The sequence below is a fragment of the Pelodiscus sinensis genome, chromosome 9, assembly GCF_052426305.1.
Source record: "Pelodiscus sinensis isolate ZL-2025 chromosome 9, ASM5242630v1, whole genome shotgun sequence".
NCBI classification, from domain to species: domain Eukaryota; kingdom Metazoa; phylum Chordata; order Testudines; family Trionychidae; genus Pelodiscus; species Pelodiscus sinensis.
In genome coordinates, this window is record NC_143060.1 from 16,871,040 (window position 1) to 16,891,319 (window position 20,280).

Consider the following 20,280-nt stretch of genomic DNA (forward strand, 5'->3'; position numbering starts at 1 on the left):
TCTGCTTCCCCCGTCCTCCAGGCCAATCTCTCAACTCCTTTTTGCTGGTTGTTCCCAGCCTATGGGAGCTGACGATTGGGCTATGGGAGCTGACGACCAGTTGCTTCCCCCACCCCTTGCTGCCTCTATCATTAAGAGGCAGCCAGGGGGTGGGAAAGAGAAGGGGAAGCTTCAAAGTGGCAGTGCCACCTGGAGCCCAGGTTCTGCTGCTTTCAAAGGGCACGTGCAGCCTGGGTCCCCGGCTGGCCCCAGGCTGCATACAGTGTTTCAAATTGGCAGCGCTGCGTGGAGGCCAGGGTCAGCTGGGTACTCACCCACTGATTCCAGGCTTCATGCGGCGCTGCCGCTTTGAAATGTCGTGGGGGGCAAGGATCCAGCAAGGGACTGCTTAAGCCCTATGGCTGTTGCTACACTTCATAGGTGGAACAAAAAACAGGACTGTGTAGCACTTGAAAGACTAACAAGATGGTTTATTAGGTGATGATCTTTCGTGGGCCAGACCCACTTCCTCAGATCAAATAGTGGAAGAAAATTGTCACAACCATATATACCAAAGGATACAATTAAAAAAATGAACACATATGAAAAGGACAAATCAAATTTCAGAACAGAAGGAGGATGGAGGGGGGAGGAAGAGGAGGAGGTAAATGTCTGTGAGCTAATGATATTAGAGGTGATAATTGGTGAAGTTATTTTTGTAATGGGTAAGATAATTAGCGTCTTTATTCAAATTTGAGTGTAAAGTGTCGAATTTAAGCATGAATGACTGTTCAGAGGATTCTCTTTGAAGTGAAGTCTTAAAAGGTCTTTGAAGCAGGATGCAGGTAATCAAGTCGTTGAGACAATGTCCTTTCTGGTTGAAATGGCAAGAAACTGTTTTTTCTTTGTGATCCTGTCTGATATCTGTTTTGTGGGCATTGATCCTTTGGCAAAGTGTCTGAGACGTTTATTCAATGTACATAGCGGACGGACACTTTCAGCACATGATTGCATAAATTATATTTCTGGATGGGCAGAAATATGTATTCTTGATCTTATAACTCACTTGGTTGGGTCCAATAATGGTATCAGCAGAGTGAATATGTGGACAAAGCTGGCAACGGGGTTTGTTGCAAGGGAAGGTACCAGGGTTGGTACAGACATTTCCCTCCCCACCCTTCCTCTCCTCCATCCCCCTTTTGTTCTGAAATTTGATTTGTCCTTTTCAGACTAAACAGTCCTGTTTTTTGTTTCAGCTGCACCAGACTAACACGGCTACATTTCTACCACTGGAGGTGGAGGTGCCCTTACTGATAAGCTTGGTGGGACAAAGCGGCATGCAAGATGTATCTTTCCCACCCCTAGACTAGAATGTGGACTTCACAGAGGGACTGAGGATGAGCATCTTGAGGTGCGAAAGGAGGCTCTTGCGTTGGGGGTATCAGGGCTAGGGAATGAGGGCTTACTTGGACCAGCTCTTGGTCAGTGGTGCAGGAGGGTTGCTAAGGCAGACCTCCTGCCACTCCTGGCTGCCAAGCTGCAGGATGCCGATCCCTGCCATGCTTCCATCAGCTGCCAGCCTCCTGACACTGGGTTCCTGACACTGGGGTTGTCTGGTACAGGAACGTCCATGGTCCTTCTGGATACACTTGTGTAAACTAACTCAAATAAGGCAAATGTGATGACAAAATGCTAATGAAAGAGCCATTCGGAGACTGTTTTGAAATGTTCTGGTGGGCTGTATGAGACCTCATTGCTTGGTATGGTGTTACAGCTGTCACTGCTAAGTTGAATTCAAGTCAGCTGATCATCTAGATAGAATGAGGACTGTCCCTATCTCCTTTGCTGCCCTGTGCCACATCTGTCCCTACATCCACTGTGTGTTTGGGGGGGGGAAGAGAGGGGGTCTGATCTCACAGAGGGGGATCTAGAGGGAGAAGCTGTGAAGAGCAGGCCCAGAGCTGCAGGCAGGCGGGAGTAGGGCAGGGAGGCTTTTCTGAGGAGAGTGGCACGAGCCTTCAGGCTAAAGGAGGAACAGGGGCATCTGTGAATCTGTGTGCTCCTCTTTTCTCCCCTCCCCAAGCAGCCACTTATCTGAGGCAGGCCCAGAAGAGTGACAAGCTCAGCACCTCTTCTCTCTACCTGAGGCAGCAACTGGCATCAGCCTGCAGCCCACACCCTCGGCAAAGTTCCCAGCTCCAGAAAAGTTCTTACAGGCAGCTGAGCCATTCGGGTGCGGCTCCGCTTTGGGGCACAATGCAGTGAATCCCCACTTGCTCCCCCTGGAGCAGGAGAGTGGACAAGGGGGGGCCACTTACCAGAGACATTGGAACCTGCGCTGGCAGGAAGAGGGTTCCCAGGCCTTAGAAACGGCCCCCTCCCTCAAGAGCGAGGTGGCAGCTAAGCCAGAGTGTCCTTCCTCTCTGGAGGGTACTTCTGGTGGGGGAGCACAGCTGCTGGCTGTTTCGCCAGCCCAGAGGCTCGCCACGACTCAGTGAGTGACAGCTGGGTGCAGCCAGTGGGGGGCTGGCTGAGGGATGGGACCGGCCATCGGGCTAAAATGCAGCATGCAGCTGCCTGGAGGGGTACCACAGAATTTGGGGCAATTTGGTGCCTCAAATTTTGTAGTGCTCTAGGCAGCTGCATATTTTGTGTGCATAGGCCTGGGTCTGGATAGACCCCAGAACCTACTCTTCCAAAATTCAGATGTTCCCCCCACTGCCTGAGGTTTAAGAAAATGTGGAGCCTACCCACTCAATCCCTATAATTATCAAATAATTGACCATATACACTATTTCCAATGCTATTGTAACCCCTTTGGTATTTAGGGAGCATGGCCCTTTAAATCTTTTTCCTGGGAGGGGGATAAAACAGGCAATACTGGGTCAAACTGAGTAATTTTTTAAGCAGAATCAATTGGAAAACCACAATGCAACTTGACTGGGAAGAAAAATGTTCTGTACACGAGTGCAATTTCGCTGACTCCTTGGGTTTTCTGCAGGTATTTGAAAGGGAACAGGAGGGAGGGAACTAGTGAAAATGGCAGGATTCATAAACCACCACTCACAGAAAGCTGCTCCTATTTCAGGAAGTAGATGTAAGCGGGGGAATGGTCCCGCTATTGTGGGGATCTTTCCTGGCTTCTATACCACCCCGGTGAAATGGACCAGCGAAAGGATCTGAGGCCCCGCTCCCACTTCCTTTACCCCACGGCTTCCCTGATCCTGAGGGCTCTGCCTCCACTCTCCTGAGTAGCAGAGTCCTCGAAACCCCAACAAGGCTGGGCCCAGGTTTCCTGGGGCTTAACCCCCGACCTTGTAGTCACTAGGGGCAGGAGTTAGGACACGAGGTGCTCTCTTTACATGGCATGCTTTCTTGGCCCAGTGATCATTTCATAAGGTTCAAAGCAAATACAATTTATTAAACATCAACTGATTAAAGAGAGAAGAATAAGAAAAAATGAGAATGGTTAAATGCGAACACACAGCCCTGCTCTGTAGCACAGGGACATCAAAACAACAGTCTGCAGAGTGTAAGGACAGTTCACAGTCTCTTCCTTAGAGGCCCCTTAGAGGCCCTGGATGTGCTGCAGGGGGGCTGCAGGCTGGACACACTTGCTCTGACAGTGACCACACACCCTAACCCTCTCCCAGTCTGGCCTGCTGGGCCTCTTGGCTGATGATATCTCCCTGCCCAGAGCCTCTCCCCTCACTTTGCTGGTCCCAGCTGCTCACCACACCCAGCTGCAGGCTGTGCTGCTTTGCCAGTCTCCAGCTCCTTGCATTGCTTCTCTGTCCCTTTTGGCTCTCTGAGCACTGCCAGTCTGCTGCTCAACACAGGATCTGCGCTCCTTGGGCTGTGTGTGCCTGGCTCTGCTGCTGCAAAACTGCCCCTCAGCACAGCTTGCACTCCTTAGGCTGTGTGTGCCTGGCTCTGTTGCTGCAGGACTACCTCATCACACAGCTTGCTCCTCTCAGCTTTCTCTCCTTGCTCAGAGAGACCCAGAACAATCCCAGCTCACAGGGAGGACGGGGCCTGGCCTCTCACTTTCCTCACTGGCCTGTTCAACCTGTCAATCAGGCTGAGCTGGAGTGTTGGCTGCTTTCCATTGTCTCTGGGGTCTGTCAGTCTCATGGATCCTTCCCCTTTTGATACTGAGAGCTACCAAACCGAAAACTCCCACAGAGTTTTAGTAAGGGGCTAACAGTCCCCTTACATAGAGCAATATTCTGAGAAAACATTGGAAGGCACAGGCATGCCTGCATGCTCACAAGAAATGGAGGGAGGGGGAAAGAATGAAAGAAAGAATTGAAAGGAAACTGCTTCTCAAATAATATTGATTATATTTCCTTGAACTAAGTAGGGAGGTGAATGGATAACTGGTTAACTGGAAGGGGTTAGGAACAGCCCCTCCACCAGGGGAAGCAGAAGCCGGCCTCTTTTGCACACTGGGCTGCCGGCTCCTGCTGTCTGTCCCCTAAGTCGGGAGTGGGAAGGCCAGGAGAAGGAGATGGCTCCCCTACACGTGGGCTGACATCCCCCTGAACATGGGGGCAGGGCCAACAAGGAAAGCCCAGCATATGGAGGTGTGAGTGAGATTCCGCTTAATCTATTAACTGTTTTACCAGAGCTTTATATCCCTAGAACTTAGCATCTCACATACGAAGTGCAGAATAAATGTTCTTTTCATGTAGGCAAAGATTTGGGAGCCAGGCGATGTGGATTACACTGCTGAATACCTAGCTAGGAGAGTGGAGAAGTGCAACGTGCTTTTTGTGTTCAGTGAGTGTTGTGTGGGGCTGGAGAGGCAGAGGTGCAGCGGTCTGGGACCCAGGAAGTCCTGGGACTCCTCAGGTCCTGGTTGTGCTGGGTCCTGGTCGTACCCCGTTGCAGTTCTGCCTTCTAAATGTACAAAGTGCTGGGAGGCTCTTACTACGTTTAAAAGGCAAAGGAGCAGTGATCTGGGATTCGGCGTGAGCTGGGACTGCTCAATCCTGGCTTGCACGAGGTCTGGTAGGAAAAATCCTGCTTTCTCCTTTAAATTCTCCTAACCCTGTTTAAAAAGTGAGAAAAAACTTTGTCGTTTCCACAGAAGCGAAATTAATTGAACAAAGCTGTTGTGTCATGAAAAACTGCAAATGAAACATGTTCCTTTTGAAGGCATTCATGAAATACATTTACCTTTTTTAAAACCCAGGTTTGCAGATTCACAGGGCAGTAGGAATGAAAAGGCTGTTCTGAGTTTGCATACACAGCATGCTTTGGGAGGGACATCAAGACTAACTGCCAGCATGGTAGGATGTATCCTAACTGCTATAGTCCCTTCCAATATCAGGTTCCCAAATGGTCCAATGGCTGATATTGTAGATGCAGCCCTATACACAAGCAGGGTAAAGACTAATTATTTTGAGAAATGGGCCAATGACAAAATTGCTCTGACTCTCCCTACCGAGACAGCGCACAGATCTGGTATGGCTTCGGGGAGAGAGTAGCTCCCATTCTGAACTCAAGGCTTAGCTTTACGTCCTTTGGAGCTTGGAATGTGAATTTCTGAAGGAGGATGGTGAAGAACAGGAACAGCTCTGTTCTAGCCAGCTGCTCGCCAAGGCAACCCCGCTTTCCTGAAAAGAAAACAGTTGTGCACATCAGCCAAAGGTCCTTGTCAGAACAGTTTAGGTCTCATAACAAATGAGGTGTTAATTTTCCATGGCAGCAATTTCAGAACTGTGGGGAAGAAGAGATGGTTTTGTCATCAGTTCCACCCCCTTTCTGATTCACCATTTGCTGTATTTAGTACTAAAGTTTCCTTCATTTATAACTGTGGATGGTAATATTTGCATTCATTACGGCAGTACTTCAGTAATTCCTTCTCATAATAGAAACAATGATGTTTGATAACTCTTGGAAGATCAACCGCATCTCTGCATGGCTATTGAAGGCGCGATCTACACAGTTTAACTATGCCACTACACTACTACCTTATTTCTGTATAACAGATTCGCCTTGCCTTAACTGCATCCACACTAGAAAAGGTGTGATGTTTTAATTTATATTGATTTTTTAAAATCACATACCTAACTGATAGAAAACTATGATTTCTGTGTCTAGCTGATGTCTTACTTCCCTACCACATCCACCACACACTGCTGTATTATTTCTTGATCGAAAAGTTAAAATAACACAGGTCAGGTGTAAACTGTCCCTGACCTAGCTTCTCAATGACATAACACAGGGACCGCTGAACACAGGCAGGTCTAGCCAGCATTATGCCTAAATGGGAGGCCTTGACTCTTAGTTTATAGATATACTGCACTTAGATGTGGCCTAAGTTTTCTTGAAATAACGCTACTTATTTTAAAATAATGTTGCTATGTAGATGTATCTTAGCTGGCAAGACTTTTGTACAAGAAATAATCAGAGAGAAGTCTGATCTGCAAAGTTTGGCTTTAAAGCTGAACTTCCCCCAAAAGATGTGGGGCTATACTGACAGAGTCAAATTTATGCCATTAGAGAAAAATGGGCTAGCTGTAAAGTTTGTATCCTAAATCAAACTGGGTTTAGGGGTTGATACTCCAGTAGTGTTAAAATGACACCCAGGGATTGCTACATCATGAGCAGCAATTTGTGATAATCATAGAGCACAGCATTTTGAAATTCTCCAGGTTTGATTTAGAACCTGTTCTTGTGCTCAAAGAAGTTAATGTTAAAGTTCCTATTGACTTAACAGTGTGCGATCAGGTCCTTAATGAATGAAAGTGATGGAGACTCCATCACATCCTATAGTAAAATATTCTGATGGTTCGTTGTTTTTTAGGAGGGCGTTTCAGGGATCTCCAACATTGTATCATCTTCCTCATGTTTTATTTCCCATACTGCCTCTTCCAATAAGTGAAAAGGAACAGTGAAAGATGAGGAAGGCACCTCCTAACCTCACTCTGACGTTCCTAACAAGTGAGGTAGGCAAATTCCTCTTTCCACCCACTTTTGGTTACGTCTACAATATTTTCCCTTTGTTGCCGTTGTTGTGTCTAGCCCTGCTTTAGGAAGGAGCTCTTGTTCAAGAATGACATGCCTTCTACCAATGAAAAAACTGTGCAAACTGGACAGGGACATGAACACTTCTCATGAGTTTCATTTCTGCGCTTTCCATTTTCCATTGAGACTCTGCCACTAATAAACACTATGGCTATGTCTAGACTGGCATGATTTTCCGGAAATGCATTTAATGGAAAAGTTTTCCGTTAAAAGCATTTTCGGAAAAGCGCGTCTAGATTGGCAGGAAAAGCACTTTTTGCGGAAAAGCGTCCATGGCCAATCTAGATGCCATTTTCGCGATCGGGGCTTTTTTGCGGAAAACAACTCTATGCTGTCTGAATTGGCCCTTTTGCGCAACAGTTTTTCAGAAAAAGACTTTTGCCGGAACGGGAGCAGCATACTATTTCCGCAAAAGCACTGACTATCTTACATGAGATGGTCAGTGCTTTTGCGGAAATTCAAGCGGCCAGTGTAGACACAGCCTGTGGGTTTTTGCCTAATGTGAAAAAGGAGAAGGCCCAAGACTTGGTACTATAATACTAATGGGGAGTGTCAGACACATCTCACCTGCAGAGAATGGGAGGAAAGTTTCTCTCTTCTTGAATCGACCATCGTCCAGAAAATGCTTAGGATTAAAAGTGTGAGGGGTTTCCCACTCATTCTTGTCAAACAGCACTGATGTCAAATTGGGAACCAAAACAGTACCCTAAAAAAAGAGAACAAAAGGAATTTATCGCTTCCCTGATTCCATTTTTAATTGTGACCTATAAAGAGGTGAAAAAGGAGGCGCCATGTTGTTTCTTTTTAATCTTTTATGATATACAGAGAAGAGACAACAGGATTTTTTAAAAGATAATTTTCCAGCCGGTTCTTTACCTTATATTTATTTCAAATCTCAAATTTGATTTTCTCTGGTTTTGCTGTTAGTATTTCTGGAGGAGCCAGAATGAACAGAATGGCAGACATCACAGATTTGAAGGAAAGAGAGGAGTGTTAATCTTTGACAAAAGAGAGTATTTCTTCCAACTGTTTTTAAGCATTTTTAAGCATTTCCTTCGTAGGTGCAATACTATAAACCTGCAAGTTCTCATGCATTTCCTAGGAAAAACAGGGTAGGCAGGATTCAATTTTTTATATAAACACCAATCCAAAAAGGTTAAATACTCTCAGGCATTCTTTATACACCATAAAGATTCAAAGAGGAGCAAAACCCACCCACCCATCTTTCTTTTTTAAGAGCTAAATTTTCATGAATGTAGTTGGGCTTACATGACGTTTTTGTGCATAGAACAGCAATGGGCAACCTATGCTGGTTAGTGTGCCACATGAGAGGGCCTCCTTCATCTCAGTGGGCTGCAATGTTGTTGTAACCAATATGGTCTCCTGGGATAGGGTAGTTTTGCTAACTGCACTGGTTTACGTAGAGTTTGTGGGGTGTGCCAGAGCATCCATAGTGGTATTCTGATGGGATGCAGAGACAGCATACGGCTCTCGGTCAACGTTGTGTGCAATCAGCATGTGCATCTCACTTCATGTGCCCTTACTTTATGTGCATGTCACTTTAACAATCCCAGTAGGAAAAAAACTTCAGTAGACTTCCGATAATCTGCCACCTTTTTGACCTAAGTGGTGCAGGATTATCAGATTTCCCAGAAAATCAGGAGGTCCGGTACAGCTGCATGGCTTAACAGCTGTCCAGGACTCAATCTCCCTCCCTTTCCCCTCCCCTTTCCTCTTCACGTCTCTCTCCTCCGTGCTGTAACCTGATCCTCCTCCTCCTCCCCTTCCTGTCACGTTTCCCCTTTGCTCTTCTCCATGTTGTAACACGATCCCACTCCCCCCACTCCCAACCTTATGCTCCATCTGGTTACAGCCAGAACGTGTGCTGAGTGGCAGTCTTTTTAATTAGCTGGTCAGGAGCGCTTGGCATTTTGATGCCGGAGTATCGGGAGTGCCGAACAGTTGGAGGCTGGACTATCAGAGTTTTACTGTATATGGACTATACAATGCACTTTCCTCCTGTTATTGTGTACACATTTCCTTTAAGTTGTATTAATGAGGGGTTTGTGTCGGAGAATGGAAGCTCGCCACAAGCAATGGTTTCCTGCCACCCACCGACTGGTAGAATGTTTCTCTGCCTGGCTCCACTACGGAATTCCCTTGAGCTTGGGTGTGTCCCAATTTTTCTGAGCATCAGTCTACAAGCTGAAGAAGAAGAATGTGCCCAAAGGTTAGGATCTGAGGAGACCCTCTGCTAAACAAATGCTGGGAACTGAGTTAGAAATTCCAGCCTGCTCCCTTCCATGGGGAGAAATTGTGGCTCAGCATCATGGCGAGGTGGAGTCAGAAATGCTGAGGCTTGAAACGAAAGAAATTCAGAATTCTGAAGCTGCTGAAGATAAGATATTCCCCACCTTTAAATACAAATCACCCCCTCCCATCTCCAAACACCAAGGCCCAGACTCTCCAAGGGTATGTCTACACTACCACCCTAGTTTGAACTAGGGTGATTAAAGTAGGCAACCGGAGTTGCAAATGAAGCCCGGGATTTGAATTTCCCGGGCTTCATTTGCTTGTTGCCGGGCGCCGCCATTTTTAAATGTCCGCTTGTTCGGACTCCGTGCCCGCGGCTACACACGGCACGAACTCCACGAGGAGTAATGGTAGTTCGGAATAGCAAGCCTAATCCGAACTACCTACTTCGTGCCTCGTGAAGCCGCGGGCACGGAGTCCGAACTAGAGGACATTTAAAAATGGCGGCGCCCGGCAACATGCAAATGAAGCCCGGGAAATTCAAATCCCGGGCTTCATTTGCAACTCCGGTTGCCTACATTAACCACCCTAGTTTGAACTAGGGTGGTAGTGTAGTCATACCCTAAGGCATTTAGGCATGTAAATCCCACTAGTTTCCAGAACACTTAGGTGCTCAAATACATTTAAGTTTCTGGGCCCAAGAGCCTGACTGACCTTTCTTGAGGAACAGCCACAGTGGTGATCTTGTGCTGGACCTAATTCCTAGTCTCTTTACTAGGGTTTCATGCAGTTAATATAAATCACTTACCTGATGTTTTATGAAGATTGCAAAATTCTGATAGGGATTTCAATGGTCTCAAAGCTTGGGAATGTGGGTATCAAGCTTTTGGTTTTGGAATTATAGCCCAATATTTTAAAGTGCTGCTCTGTATCTTTGTTGCTTTCCAAAATATGTACAGATTTGGAACTGAATCTTCCTCCGGGCAAAGGTGTATCTGTCTGTGACACTGGGTTGGGCTCATCTCTTTTAAGTTCTTAAATCAAGATGAGAAATGAAAGATACATTTCTTTCCAGCTTACTTTTGGCAGTTGGTATCCATCCAGTGTTTTGTCCCTTGTTGCCATTCTTGGCACATTTAAAGGCACGATGTTGCTTATCCTTTGCACTTCGTGAATAACTGCATTGGTGTACGGCATGTTGTCTCTGTCCCCTAGGGCGGGCTGTCGAGACTGGCCAATCACTGTGTCAATCTCTCCTTGCACTCTCTCTAGGAAAAGAGCAGAGGTCATCATGGGTATGAAAACAAACAATATGTTCATGGAACAACAGGCTTAAACTGGGCAGGGTTCAGAGTTCATAGATTTAAGGTATTCCTAAGAACACTCTATTTACGCTTTGAAAAGAGTATCAGTGAGCAATGTAGCTCTAAATATACAAATAGGCTATGCCTACATTGGCACCCTTTTCCGGAAAAGGGATGCTAATGAGACACTTCGGAATTGCAAATGGCTGCCGCTTTTTTCCGGCTCAGGGTTTTGCTGGAGAAAAGCGCCACTCTAGACGGGATCTTGCAGAAAATAAACCCTTGAAAGTAGGAATAAGGGATCTTCCGGAAAAAGGTTTACTTTCCGCAAGATCCCATCTAGACTGGCGCTTTTCTCCGGCAAAACCCCGAGTCGGAAAAAAGCGGCAGCCATATTCATGCAAATGCCGCGGGGGATATTAAAATCCCCCGCGGCATTTGCAATTCCAAAGTGTCTCATTAGCATCCCTTTTCCGGAAAAGGGTGCCAATGTAGACACAGCCATACATAAGAAAACTGTAGCTGATTAGGCAGAGACTAATGCAATGTGAGGGAGATGAGAAGCATTTTTAAGTGTAACTGAATCATAATAGGAAAACCTCCTTTAATACCCACACAGAATGCAAGAAGCATTTATTTACTCCTCTTCTCAAAATCAAATGTAAAGGCATTATCAATACAAAAGAGCAAAGTCAATTACTGGGCTGACCTAAGGGACAGCTGAGCCTGAAAGAGTTAAATGATGCACCCAGTGTCACACAGAAAGTCTGAGGCAGAACCTGGACTAGGATTTGGGAGTCTTGAATCCCAGTCCTATGCATTAGCCACAAAGGTTGTTACACCTATGGTTTCCACCCCTTAGCCCTGTGCCAGTTGCTGGAGGTGTAACTAATGGGGAGAAAAAAGGAAAAGCAGGAAAGGTTTTCTGAATGCAGGGAAATGGCAACTGTGGGAATAAAGCACCTTTGTACAGACTGTTAATAAAACAATATTCCGAATTCTCTGAAAAACTTGATGCGGCAAGGGTTAAGGGCAGAAATTCAAGAGATATTAAGAAATAATCCATGTCCATTTACTTTGAATCTCTGGATTTGTGGCCATGTACAGCAGAGCCCAGCGGATGGTTGTAGATGTTGTTTCAGTTCCAGCAAAAAAAAGATCTAGTGTGGAAAATAAGAGATTTTCTTCATGGAAATTAGGGTCAGCATCCACCTTAGAACAAAGACATAAAGTGGAAGGTATTAAAACAATATTTATTAGTATTATACAAAGACATGTAAACATCATGCCAGGCTCGGGTATGCAAACTGCTGGGTGCCCTTAATTTCCACTGCCTTCAGAGAGATTTGAGCAAACACAGCCCCTCACAGGACAGCACCATTAGATAGAAACACTGTGCTTCGGGAATAATTTTTGAGAATGAAAAGTTTGAGCTGAGTTTAGCTCTTAGCACAAGGCCTGCTGGTGTGGCTGAAATAGTCTCAGGCACTTTAACTGGCCTTTTGGTCTGGCCCATAGAACAGAGACAAACCCTCACGTTTTTAGGCCCTACTTCAGCAAAGCACTCGAGCATGAGAGTAGGCCTGCTGACTTCAGTGAGCCTACTCTTCCCTGCTTAAGGCAAAGTAGGGGCTTAAAGGCTCTGCAGAATCAGCCCCTGAGATTTCTAACTGTTCACTAATGGAGGGTCAGATGCTCATACAACTCCGTTGGAGATCTCTGTCGCTGTAGTTCTACTAATAATTTTTAAAATAAAGAAGTGGATTGTTCCAGTTTGCTTTGTTCTCTGGTCTCTTACCTTTGCCATTTCCTTCAGATAAGAGTCAATGAAGTCTCTGGTTTCTGAGGGATTCCAGTCCTCTTTGTGCTTTGCAATAATTTCCCTCACAAAACACTTCAGTTTCTCCCAGTTTTTGAAAATGGTGTGATGGGGTCCTGGGATCCGCTTCATTAGGGTGGGGAAGGTGTTGTACAGCTTTTGACATACAAACAGAACTCAATGTGATTTTGCCTCTTTAGAGAAATCCATTTTATGATTTCATGTACCTCCCTATATTCAACTGGAGAGACCACATTTAGTAAACCTCCCTAATACATAATTTCATTATGGATGTGCTCAGAGCCCTCAGGGGATATCAGCAGCCCAGCATGCTATACATTTCACATCTTCATTTCAGTTCACTTAAAACTGCAGGCTACTCCCTCCATGTGGCTCTCAGCTCCAGAAGAGGAGAGAGGGTTGTGCAGCCCCCATTGTCCAGGCAATTCTCTCTCTTTTCTATTGACTAGTTGTTTCCTCCCAATGGAAGGTGACGATTGGGCAGAGGTGGGGAGACCACACAAAACCTCCCCCTTCCTTCAGAGCAGAGAGCCACAAGAAATAGTTCTGCACGTCAAATAGCAACTGCTGTGTGACTGAGCATCCCGGCAGGGGGGTCCGCACGCTGGGTCCCATGGCTGAGTGGGCTGGAAGCAGCCCCAGGACATATCTTGCCCACCCCTCCCCCACCGGATCATGTGCTGTATTGCCTGAGGCTATGCGATAGTAGACACTTCAGAAGGGAGGAGACCAACTTGTTAATGATTTGCTGATTAAAATGCCAGGAAAAATACAAAAAGTTCATTACCCCAGAACCTGGCCTCACATGCCGACACATGATGTTGATACTATTGACGTTACCGCAATTTTTATCAGAGGTTGGACTTTGGTATTGAAGGGCTGGTAAAACACATGGGAAACTGCCCAGGCCCAGCACCACGAGCAGATGGACACAGGCACTGTGCTTTGCCTCTCAACATGATTGCTGTTGTCTTGGCAGGTTATGTCTCCCCCCACCACTGTGCGGTGCTGAACTGAGAGGCACCAAGAGGAGAAAGGACCAACCTCATTTGGGTAACGTGTCCCTGGAAAGCTGGGTTTTTCGTCTATCTCAGTGATCCTGCATCATTATGAAACACGGTGCTTTGTCCCTGCAAATGGTGCTACCTGAAGGAGCTCCTGGCTGGGTGAGTCCCTGATTTTGATGGCAGGTTGACTGTTCCTCCAGGGTCATCTCCCATCTGGCCTGTTGCATGAAGACACCCTGCCACCCCCACTGCCGCAAGCTAATCAATGGCGCCACACAAATCTTTAAGATATCTCTCCCCTGAGCAGAGTCCAAGGCACTGGGAGACAACCAGGAAGGGCATTGCTTGGGAACAGTGAGGGTTTGTGACCTTTTTGCCTTCCTTTCTTCCAAGGCACAACTCCCTGATGCGCAATAAAACAGTCCACTGGGTCTTCATCCCCATTAGACATCGCACTATGTGCATGGGGGGAGGGGACACTGGTACTGAAAATGCCGGCTAGAGGATCTGGCAGGATTACCTTCAGGGGGGCAGGGTGGAAGAGAATAGCTAGAGGGGGAACTGAGGTGAAGAGAGATTTGTTGGGGAATAGGACAGCATGGATGCCCTAGCCAGGATAATGTCATGGTTAATCTGGGACCAATAGGACTCTGTGATACTGAAATTACTGAAGGTGTGGCCATTGAGTTCATGTGCTTAAAGGCAAAATCAAATGAGATCTACCTGGCTCCAAATACTTCCCTGGAGACACAAATTCTCATCAAGTAACCGCAGTAACTTCTGGAACTGACTGTCATGATATTCAAACCGGTCCCCGAATGTGATGGAACAGATAATGTTGGATACAGCATTGTTAATTTTAAAATGAGGGTCAAAAGGTTGCCCTGGAAGAGAAAAAGGGAGAAATTCTTCTGGCTTTTATAGAAAAGGGGAAGAAAATTGTTGACAGGCATAAACTATTTGATGTGTCCAAAATCCATTATCAACATGTGCATCTATCACACTCCCTTGCACACACTCAGACACATCCCTTCAGCAATGTTTGCTGCATTGTCACATGAGTATTGACAAAACTGTTAAACACGTAGTTGGAATGAGCTGCCTTTTCCTGCATGCAGCAGAACTGCCAGCTCAAGTCATTTTTTTCTCTGCACAGAGACAGTTGTACATTTCCACACAGGTCTCTGCCTTTGTTATAGCGTAGGGAAATGCTACACATGTGTTATTATGAACCACTTTCTCTCTCTTGTCATTAATCTTGGCAATGAACCCTTTTGTGAGACAGTTTGCAAATCTGGGTGGCTACCTGGAGGCTGAAGAGAAGCTGACAGCTCAGGAGTTAGGGTATGTCTAGACTACATGCCTCTGTCACCAGAGGCATGTAAATTAGGCTACCCGACATATTCAATGAAGCCGGGATTTAAATATCCTCGGCTTCATTAAAATAAAAATGGCCGTTGCGCTTTGTCGGCTAAGCTGATCGGTGGCACAGCACATGAGTCAAGACACGGATCGGTCGACAAAGGAAGCCTTTTTCGACAACTCCTATAAACCTCATTTCATGAGGCATAAGGGAGCGGTTGACAAAAGCTTCCCTTGTTGACCAATCTACGTCTTGACTCACGCGCTGTGCCGACGATCAGCTGAGCCAGCACAGCGCGATGGCCATTTTCATTTTAATGAAGCCGGGATATTTAAATACCCTCTTCATTGACTGTGGCGGGTAGTCTACACATACCCTCTGTGTCATTACTGACAGATATAAAAACATGAAATCCAAAAACCACCAAACTTTTAAATCTGTATACAGATCTGGATGACAGCAAGGTGCATGTGTGTCTAATGGGCTAAACCAAATCCCTCATCTTAAATGAGCGCTAGAAAAATTCTAGGTTTAATTTCATATTTCAGGCAAATCTCAGTTATTTCACATTCGTGGCTACAATTTGTGATAGAACACTTAGTGTGTCATTCTCTCTCATTCTCACCTTTTTCTTCCTCAAATGCCTCTGTGAGGTATCTGTTCTCCTCCTGTATGCGTTCTTCTAAGCTCCTCTTCCCCAGGCCAAAGTTTCTTAGAGTTGATAAAGCAAATCTTCTTTGTTGTTTCCAGTTATGTCCATTGGAGAGTACTAATCCTGGGGTGAAAAAATGACAACTAGTGTATTGTAATGGTCATTACCTTAATTCTCTCCCTTTTCAAGTTTAATTGAGGCCTGGTTATTTTTCCACAAGATATTCTCTTCTGTTCTGTTCTCTTCTGTTCTGTTCCCCATGCTCATCATTAGTATATTAGAATGCCTGGGCTCTCTAAAAGTGGGGTCATGTCCGACATGCAGAAGCTACACTTTTACAGAAAGTGTATAGAGCTGAGGTTGAAGAAAGTAGGCTGCAATGCTGACAGCGAATAAGTTTGGAGATGTAATTTTGAGAGATTTCAGAAGCCTAATCGTTCAGATGCTGACTCCTGGCGAAGGGAAATTTTCAAGGGACCATGCAGGATGGAATTTCATTCTATATGCCACCATCTGCTGTTGCTGCCACCAGGGCTATGGCAGTTGGCATGTGAACATGAGAGGTCAAAGAGACATGAGAACCTGTGTAATATTTGCCAAATCGAGTCAAGTTATTAAGGCCCAGATTTGCAAAAATTTTTAGGTGTCTAAATCCAATCGATTTCTCTAGTTGTCAGGCAGTGGGATGGGGTGTATCAATCCTGCACTGGTATAGCAGGGGTTAACCTTTCTCTCTTGGCTGAGGAGGCCACACCCCCTCAGCTCCACTGGGTATTCTCCAGCTGGAGAGAGGATGTAAAAGGCAGCAGAACAGCGCAGTCTGGGCTGATGAGGAAGGAGGTGTCCTCTTGACTCCTGTGGGAGAACTGCCCTCAGTGCAGGATGTGGAGCCTAGACAGCCGGAGATGGACCCCTACACAGAGACTTGAGATGCCACAGAGAAGGGAGTTACTGTGGAGACCCAGAAATAGTGAACTGCAAAGAGTTGGGTAGAAGGTAACCAGGGAAACTTGGTGGTGATGAACTAGAGACAAGCTTAGTGAGGTTTGGTAGAAAACCTGCCTTGGGTTCAGAATCTGGTGGAGAGGGCAGGCATGATTCCCACCCCGTCACCTCAAAACTTGTGGCCTTGCTTAGTAACACTATTGACTCTGGCCTCTATGCTGCACTGTCCTGATGGCAGGGGTCCATATGATTGACTCTGGCTGCCCTTATTGCAGGCATCGCATCACTGACTTAGGCAACAGGGCCTTGCAGCCCCGAGACTGGGGGCAACCCTAAAGAGGCAAGTAGAGGCTATAACGCAGCCTAACCCTAACCCCAAAAGAGAGACTGGCATATCAAACATGTGATAGACACTGTAGCACAGACTTCAGTTCATACACATAAAGTGTAACCCATTTGCAGGATCAGGGCCTTCATTTTCAGAAACGGTACGTGAGAAATGTTGGAAATAAAAACTCACCAAATGTCTTGCAGAATTCATGGATAAGAGGCATTTCTGGGCGATCAAGAAAGTCATCGCCCTGATGGACAAGCACTTCCTTCACCAGCTGGAATCCATTTACAATCACAAATTTCAGGTTACCCAACTGCATGCTGAAAATGTTGCCATATTTTTCAGCAAGCTGGAAAATTAGAGCATGTGCATTAATTCATGTTTATTTAGTATGATACCCGGAACAAACTATAGTGCTACTCCTACTAATTTGTATTACAATAGCAAGGAAGGGCCTGGCTGTTCAAGCACTGATTCTAAAGCCAGCACCTGAGAGCTCACAACAGGATAGAACAGGGGAATGATTCATAGAAATTGGCAGGGGAATGAGACAACAGTAAAACAAGCATATCTAAGTCTGCCCTGTGCCTTTTCCTAAGAGATGTCAAAATGAAACAGGCCTACTGGTGAATAAAATTATAATAACTAACTAAATACATAATAATAATGTGTCATCTGAAGAAGTGGGCTGTGTCCACAAAAGCTCATGATATTATCTACGTTTTCTCTTAAAGCTGCTAGACTATTCATTGTTTTTAAGAGTTTTTTTTATAAATAATTGCTGTTGGCAATTGGCCTCCTCTGTGGTAAGCAGAGCAGACATGTTCCTGACTGGTTGCATTATAGACTGCAGATACTTTGTTTCTATGTAGTGAAAACACTCAAACATATTGGTTTAAACAAAACACCCTCCAGTTCCATCAGAAGCCAACACCCACCTCAGAATACACTACTTAGCTCCCTGGGGCACTCAGAGGGTGTGGTTGAAAACTGCACAAAACTAATTTCAGACTTCCACAGAGTTTATGTGAAGGGAACTCATTCTAGTCCTTGAAAGGAGATGACACTCACAAATAATGTTCTAAACTCTTTTAGGCTTCATAATTTACTTTGTATATCTGATTACCTCCCTCTCAATCACATCCTTCCTCACTTACCAGGGAGGTTCCACCTCTGGCCCAACTCCCCATGTGCCTTACAAGTTTTTACTAACTCTTAATTGTTGGGAAACTCATTCAAAGCCGTGTAAGTAAATTCCTACAAGCTGTTTTGCATTGTCACTGAAGACTCCTTGTCATTCTTGCAAGCTCCTGCCCCATCTAGTTCCTTGTGAGCTCCTCCAATCCTGATGAGCACCAACCTCCTACCGTACACGGATCCCTTCCAAGTCTCAGTCTACCCAATACTTGGTTACTTTTTATGAGTCTCTTCTCACCTGACAAATGTTTACGGGCCTGCTCATTAAACTGCCCAACCTCCTGCACACAGTGCAAGCCTCCTGTATAGTCACAACTCCCCACTGGCTGGCTTCTAACCACGGGGCACTGTGCACTCCCTCAGACACTGCCACCCACATGTAAGCAGGCCTGAATTCATAAGCTCAACAAGTCTAATTGAAACTGAGCAGAAAGCAGACATATGCCTGGAAGGTCCTAACTTCTGAGGATTTCCATGTGGAAAGTAGGGATGTAAGCGAGTAGTTGTCTAGTCAATTATCTGAAAAGCCTGGGCTTGTTGGGTAGTCAGCTACTCGCATTACCCCCACCCTTGCAATAGGCAACAAATGGGGATGGGGGAAGGTACAGGAGCTGGTGCTGGGCAAACAGGCTTTAAAGCCAGCTCCACTCAGCACCGTCTCCACTGTATTGCCTTCCCGCTCCCCACTCCGTCTATCAGAGGCAGAAGCGCAGGGGACGGAGGAGAGGGAGAGGAAAAGGGAGGCTTCTGCGAAGCAGGCTCTGCCCGTGGTGGAATCAGGCTTGACACAGGTAGAGGCTGGTCGGGAAGGAGCCCCTGTCCCTCTGGGATCCCCCACAGACAGGTTCTGGTGCTATGAAGCAGCTGCTATCCTCAGAGGCCAGGGCTGGCTGTGGGAAGAGGTTGATCTGGCAGCAGCCCCTGTCCATTGGGCTTCCGAGCTCCCCACTGGGACACCCACCAGGCTGAGACTGCTGGATCCAGCATGCACAGCTCAGTCCCGGCTCACACTGGCACCAGGAGCAAACCCTGCTGCTGCTCTGCTGTTTAAATGTATAGAAGCCCACCCGGCTCTTACTACAAATCAACTGCAGAGCTGCTGAGTGGGATTAGCTCCCGGACCTGGTGCAAGCCAGGACTAAACGCCTTCCCCCGTCGATTAATCACGTGGTTGATAAAAATTCTAAGGAGTACGTGATTCGTTAAATACCCACCCATGGAAAGGAATCCACAACTGGGATCCTCACCTTCTGCAAACGACAGAGGGAAAAGGAGCATGACCAGAGGTGTCCCCGTGCTCTGGTGATCCTGGATAGCAGGTGTCTGGAACTGCACACGGGACAGCTAGGAGTTGGTGCAATTCAGAACAGTTAGAATGGGCTCTTATTTAGGACAAGGGCTAGTGCGGCACCAGGAGAACCCTGAGGCCCTGGCAGTGCAGAAAGCTGCTGCCATGAGCTGTGCCAAACATTCCTCAGGCGCAGCTGAGGGGTGGGCAAGCCAGATAGCTGCCCTGAGCGCTAAACGATGAGGGCGCCTAATGGCAGCTGTAAGGGGCATGCGTCGTCCCTTATAGCTGCCATCAGATGCCGTACACCCGGCTCCCACAAAGCTGCCCCCCCCGCCCATCCCCACGGCACCAGCCAGCAGCGCCCTTCCCCCCATGGCCGTGGGGCCCTGCACGGCTAGGCACTGCTCACCAGCAGTGGTGGGGGGTCCGCGCTGAGCAGCGCATGCACCATGCACCCCAGGGGTGGGCCCTGGGCTGCGCGCCAGCGGCTGGGCCGGGCAGGGCATGCGCCGTGCGCACCGGGGGAAGGCCTGCGCATGCACCGTGCGTCCTGGGGCGGGTCTGTGTTCCCTAGGGGGGTGGGCCCGCGCATGCGCTGTGCGCCCTCTGGCGGATCCGCGTGCCTGGGCCTGGAGCGCCAAAATGGCTCTGGCCGGCCATGTCTCCACCACTCTTGCAGACAGCACTCCCTGTGCTTGCTCCCCTCCCCCACTTACCTTCTCAATGGCGATATGAGGCCGTTTGGCATCCAGGTGGAGTAGGTTGCCCAGGAAGGGCAGGGGCAAAGGTCCTGGAGGGAAATTCCTCGGTCGTCTCTTTTTCATTAAATCAGAAATCAGCAGGAACAGGCCCAAGAAGACGGCCAGTGTCTGAAAGGGCACAATCTGCCAGAGCCACAGTAACCCAGGGGCAGCCTGCAGCGACATCTTCCTTAGCCAGCTGTGCACCTGCAGCTGAAAGAGGGAAGTGTGACAGGGGCAGAGGGAAACCCGGTTGCAGCGGGCACAGCCCCACCCTCCTGCTGCTGGTGCCAAAGGAGGACAAAGGTTAGAAGCCAGATGAAAACAACTTGAAACAGAT

At 47.0% G+C, this 20,280-nt stretch overlaps 1 protein-coding gene across 3 annotated transcripts; it reads right to left on the reverse strand.

Moving 5' to 3' along the window:
- Positions 1-5,041: 5,041 nt before the first annotated feature.
- Positions 5,042-20,176, reverse strand: LOC102446167 (cytochrome P450 2J2-like). Of its 3 annotated transcripts, XM_075936096.2 has the most exons (10): positions 19,917-20,175; positions 19,157-19,253; positions 16,899-17,061; positions 15,407-15,556; positions 14,142-14,302; positions 12,370-12,546; positions 11,648-11,783; positions 10,348-10,535; positions 7,582-7,720; positions 5,042-5,600 (listed from the first exon to the last, which is right to left on the reverse strand). In XM_075936096.2, exons 1-10 carry the CDS (start codon positions 19,946-19,948, stop codon positions 5,425-5,427), a joined length of 1,419 nt encoding a protein of 472 aa, XP_075792211.2. In that variant the 5' UTR covers positions 19,949-20,175; the 3' UTR covers positions 5,042-5,424. The 3 variants fall into 3 exon arrangements, 2 of the variants coding, with proteins under 2 accessions (XP_075792211.2, XP_075792210.2); XM_075936095.2 differs by lacking the exon at positions 19,157-19,253 and having other exon boundaries at positions 5,043-5,600; positions 19,917-20,171; XR_016350241.1 differs by lacking the exons at positions 5,042-5,600; positions 19,157-19,253 and adding an exon at positions 7,891-8,112 and having other exon boundaries at positions 7,581-7,720; positions 19,917-20,176.
- Positions 20,177-20,280: the final 104 nt, after the last annotated feature.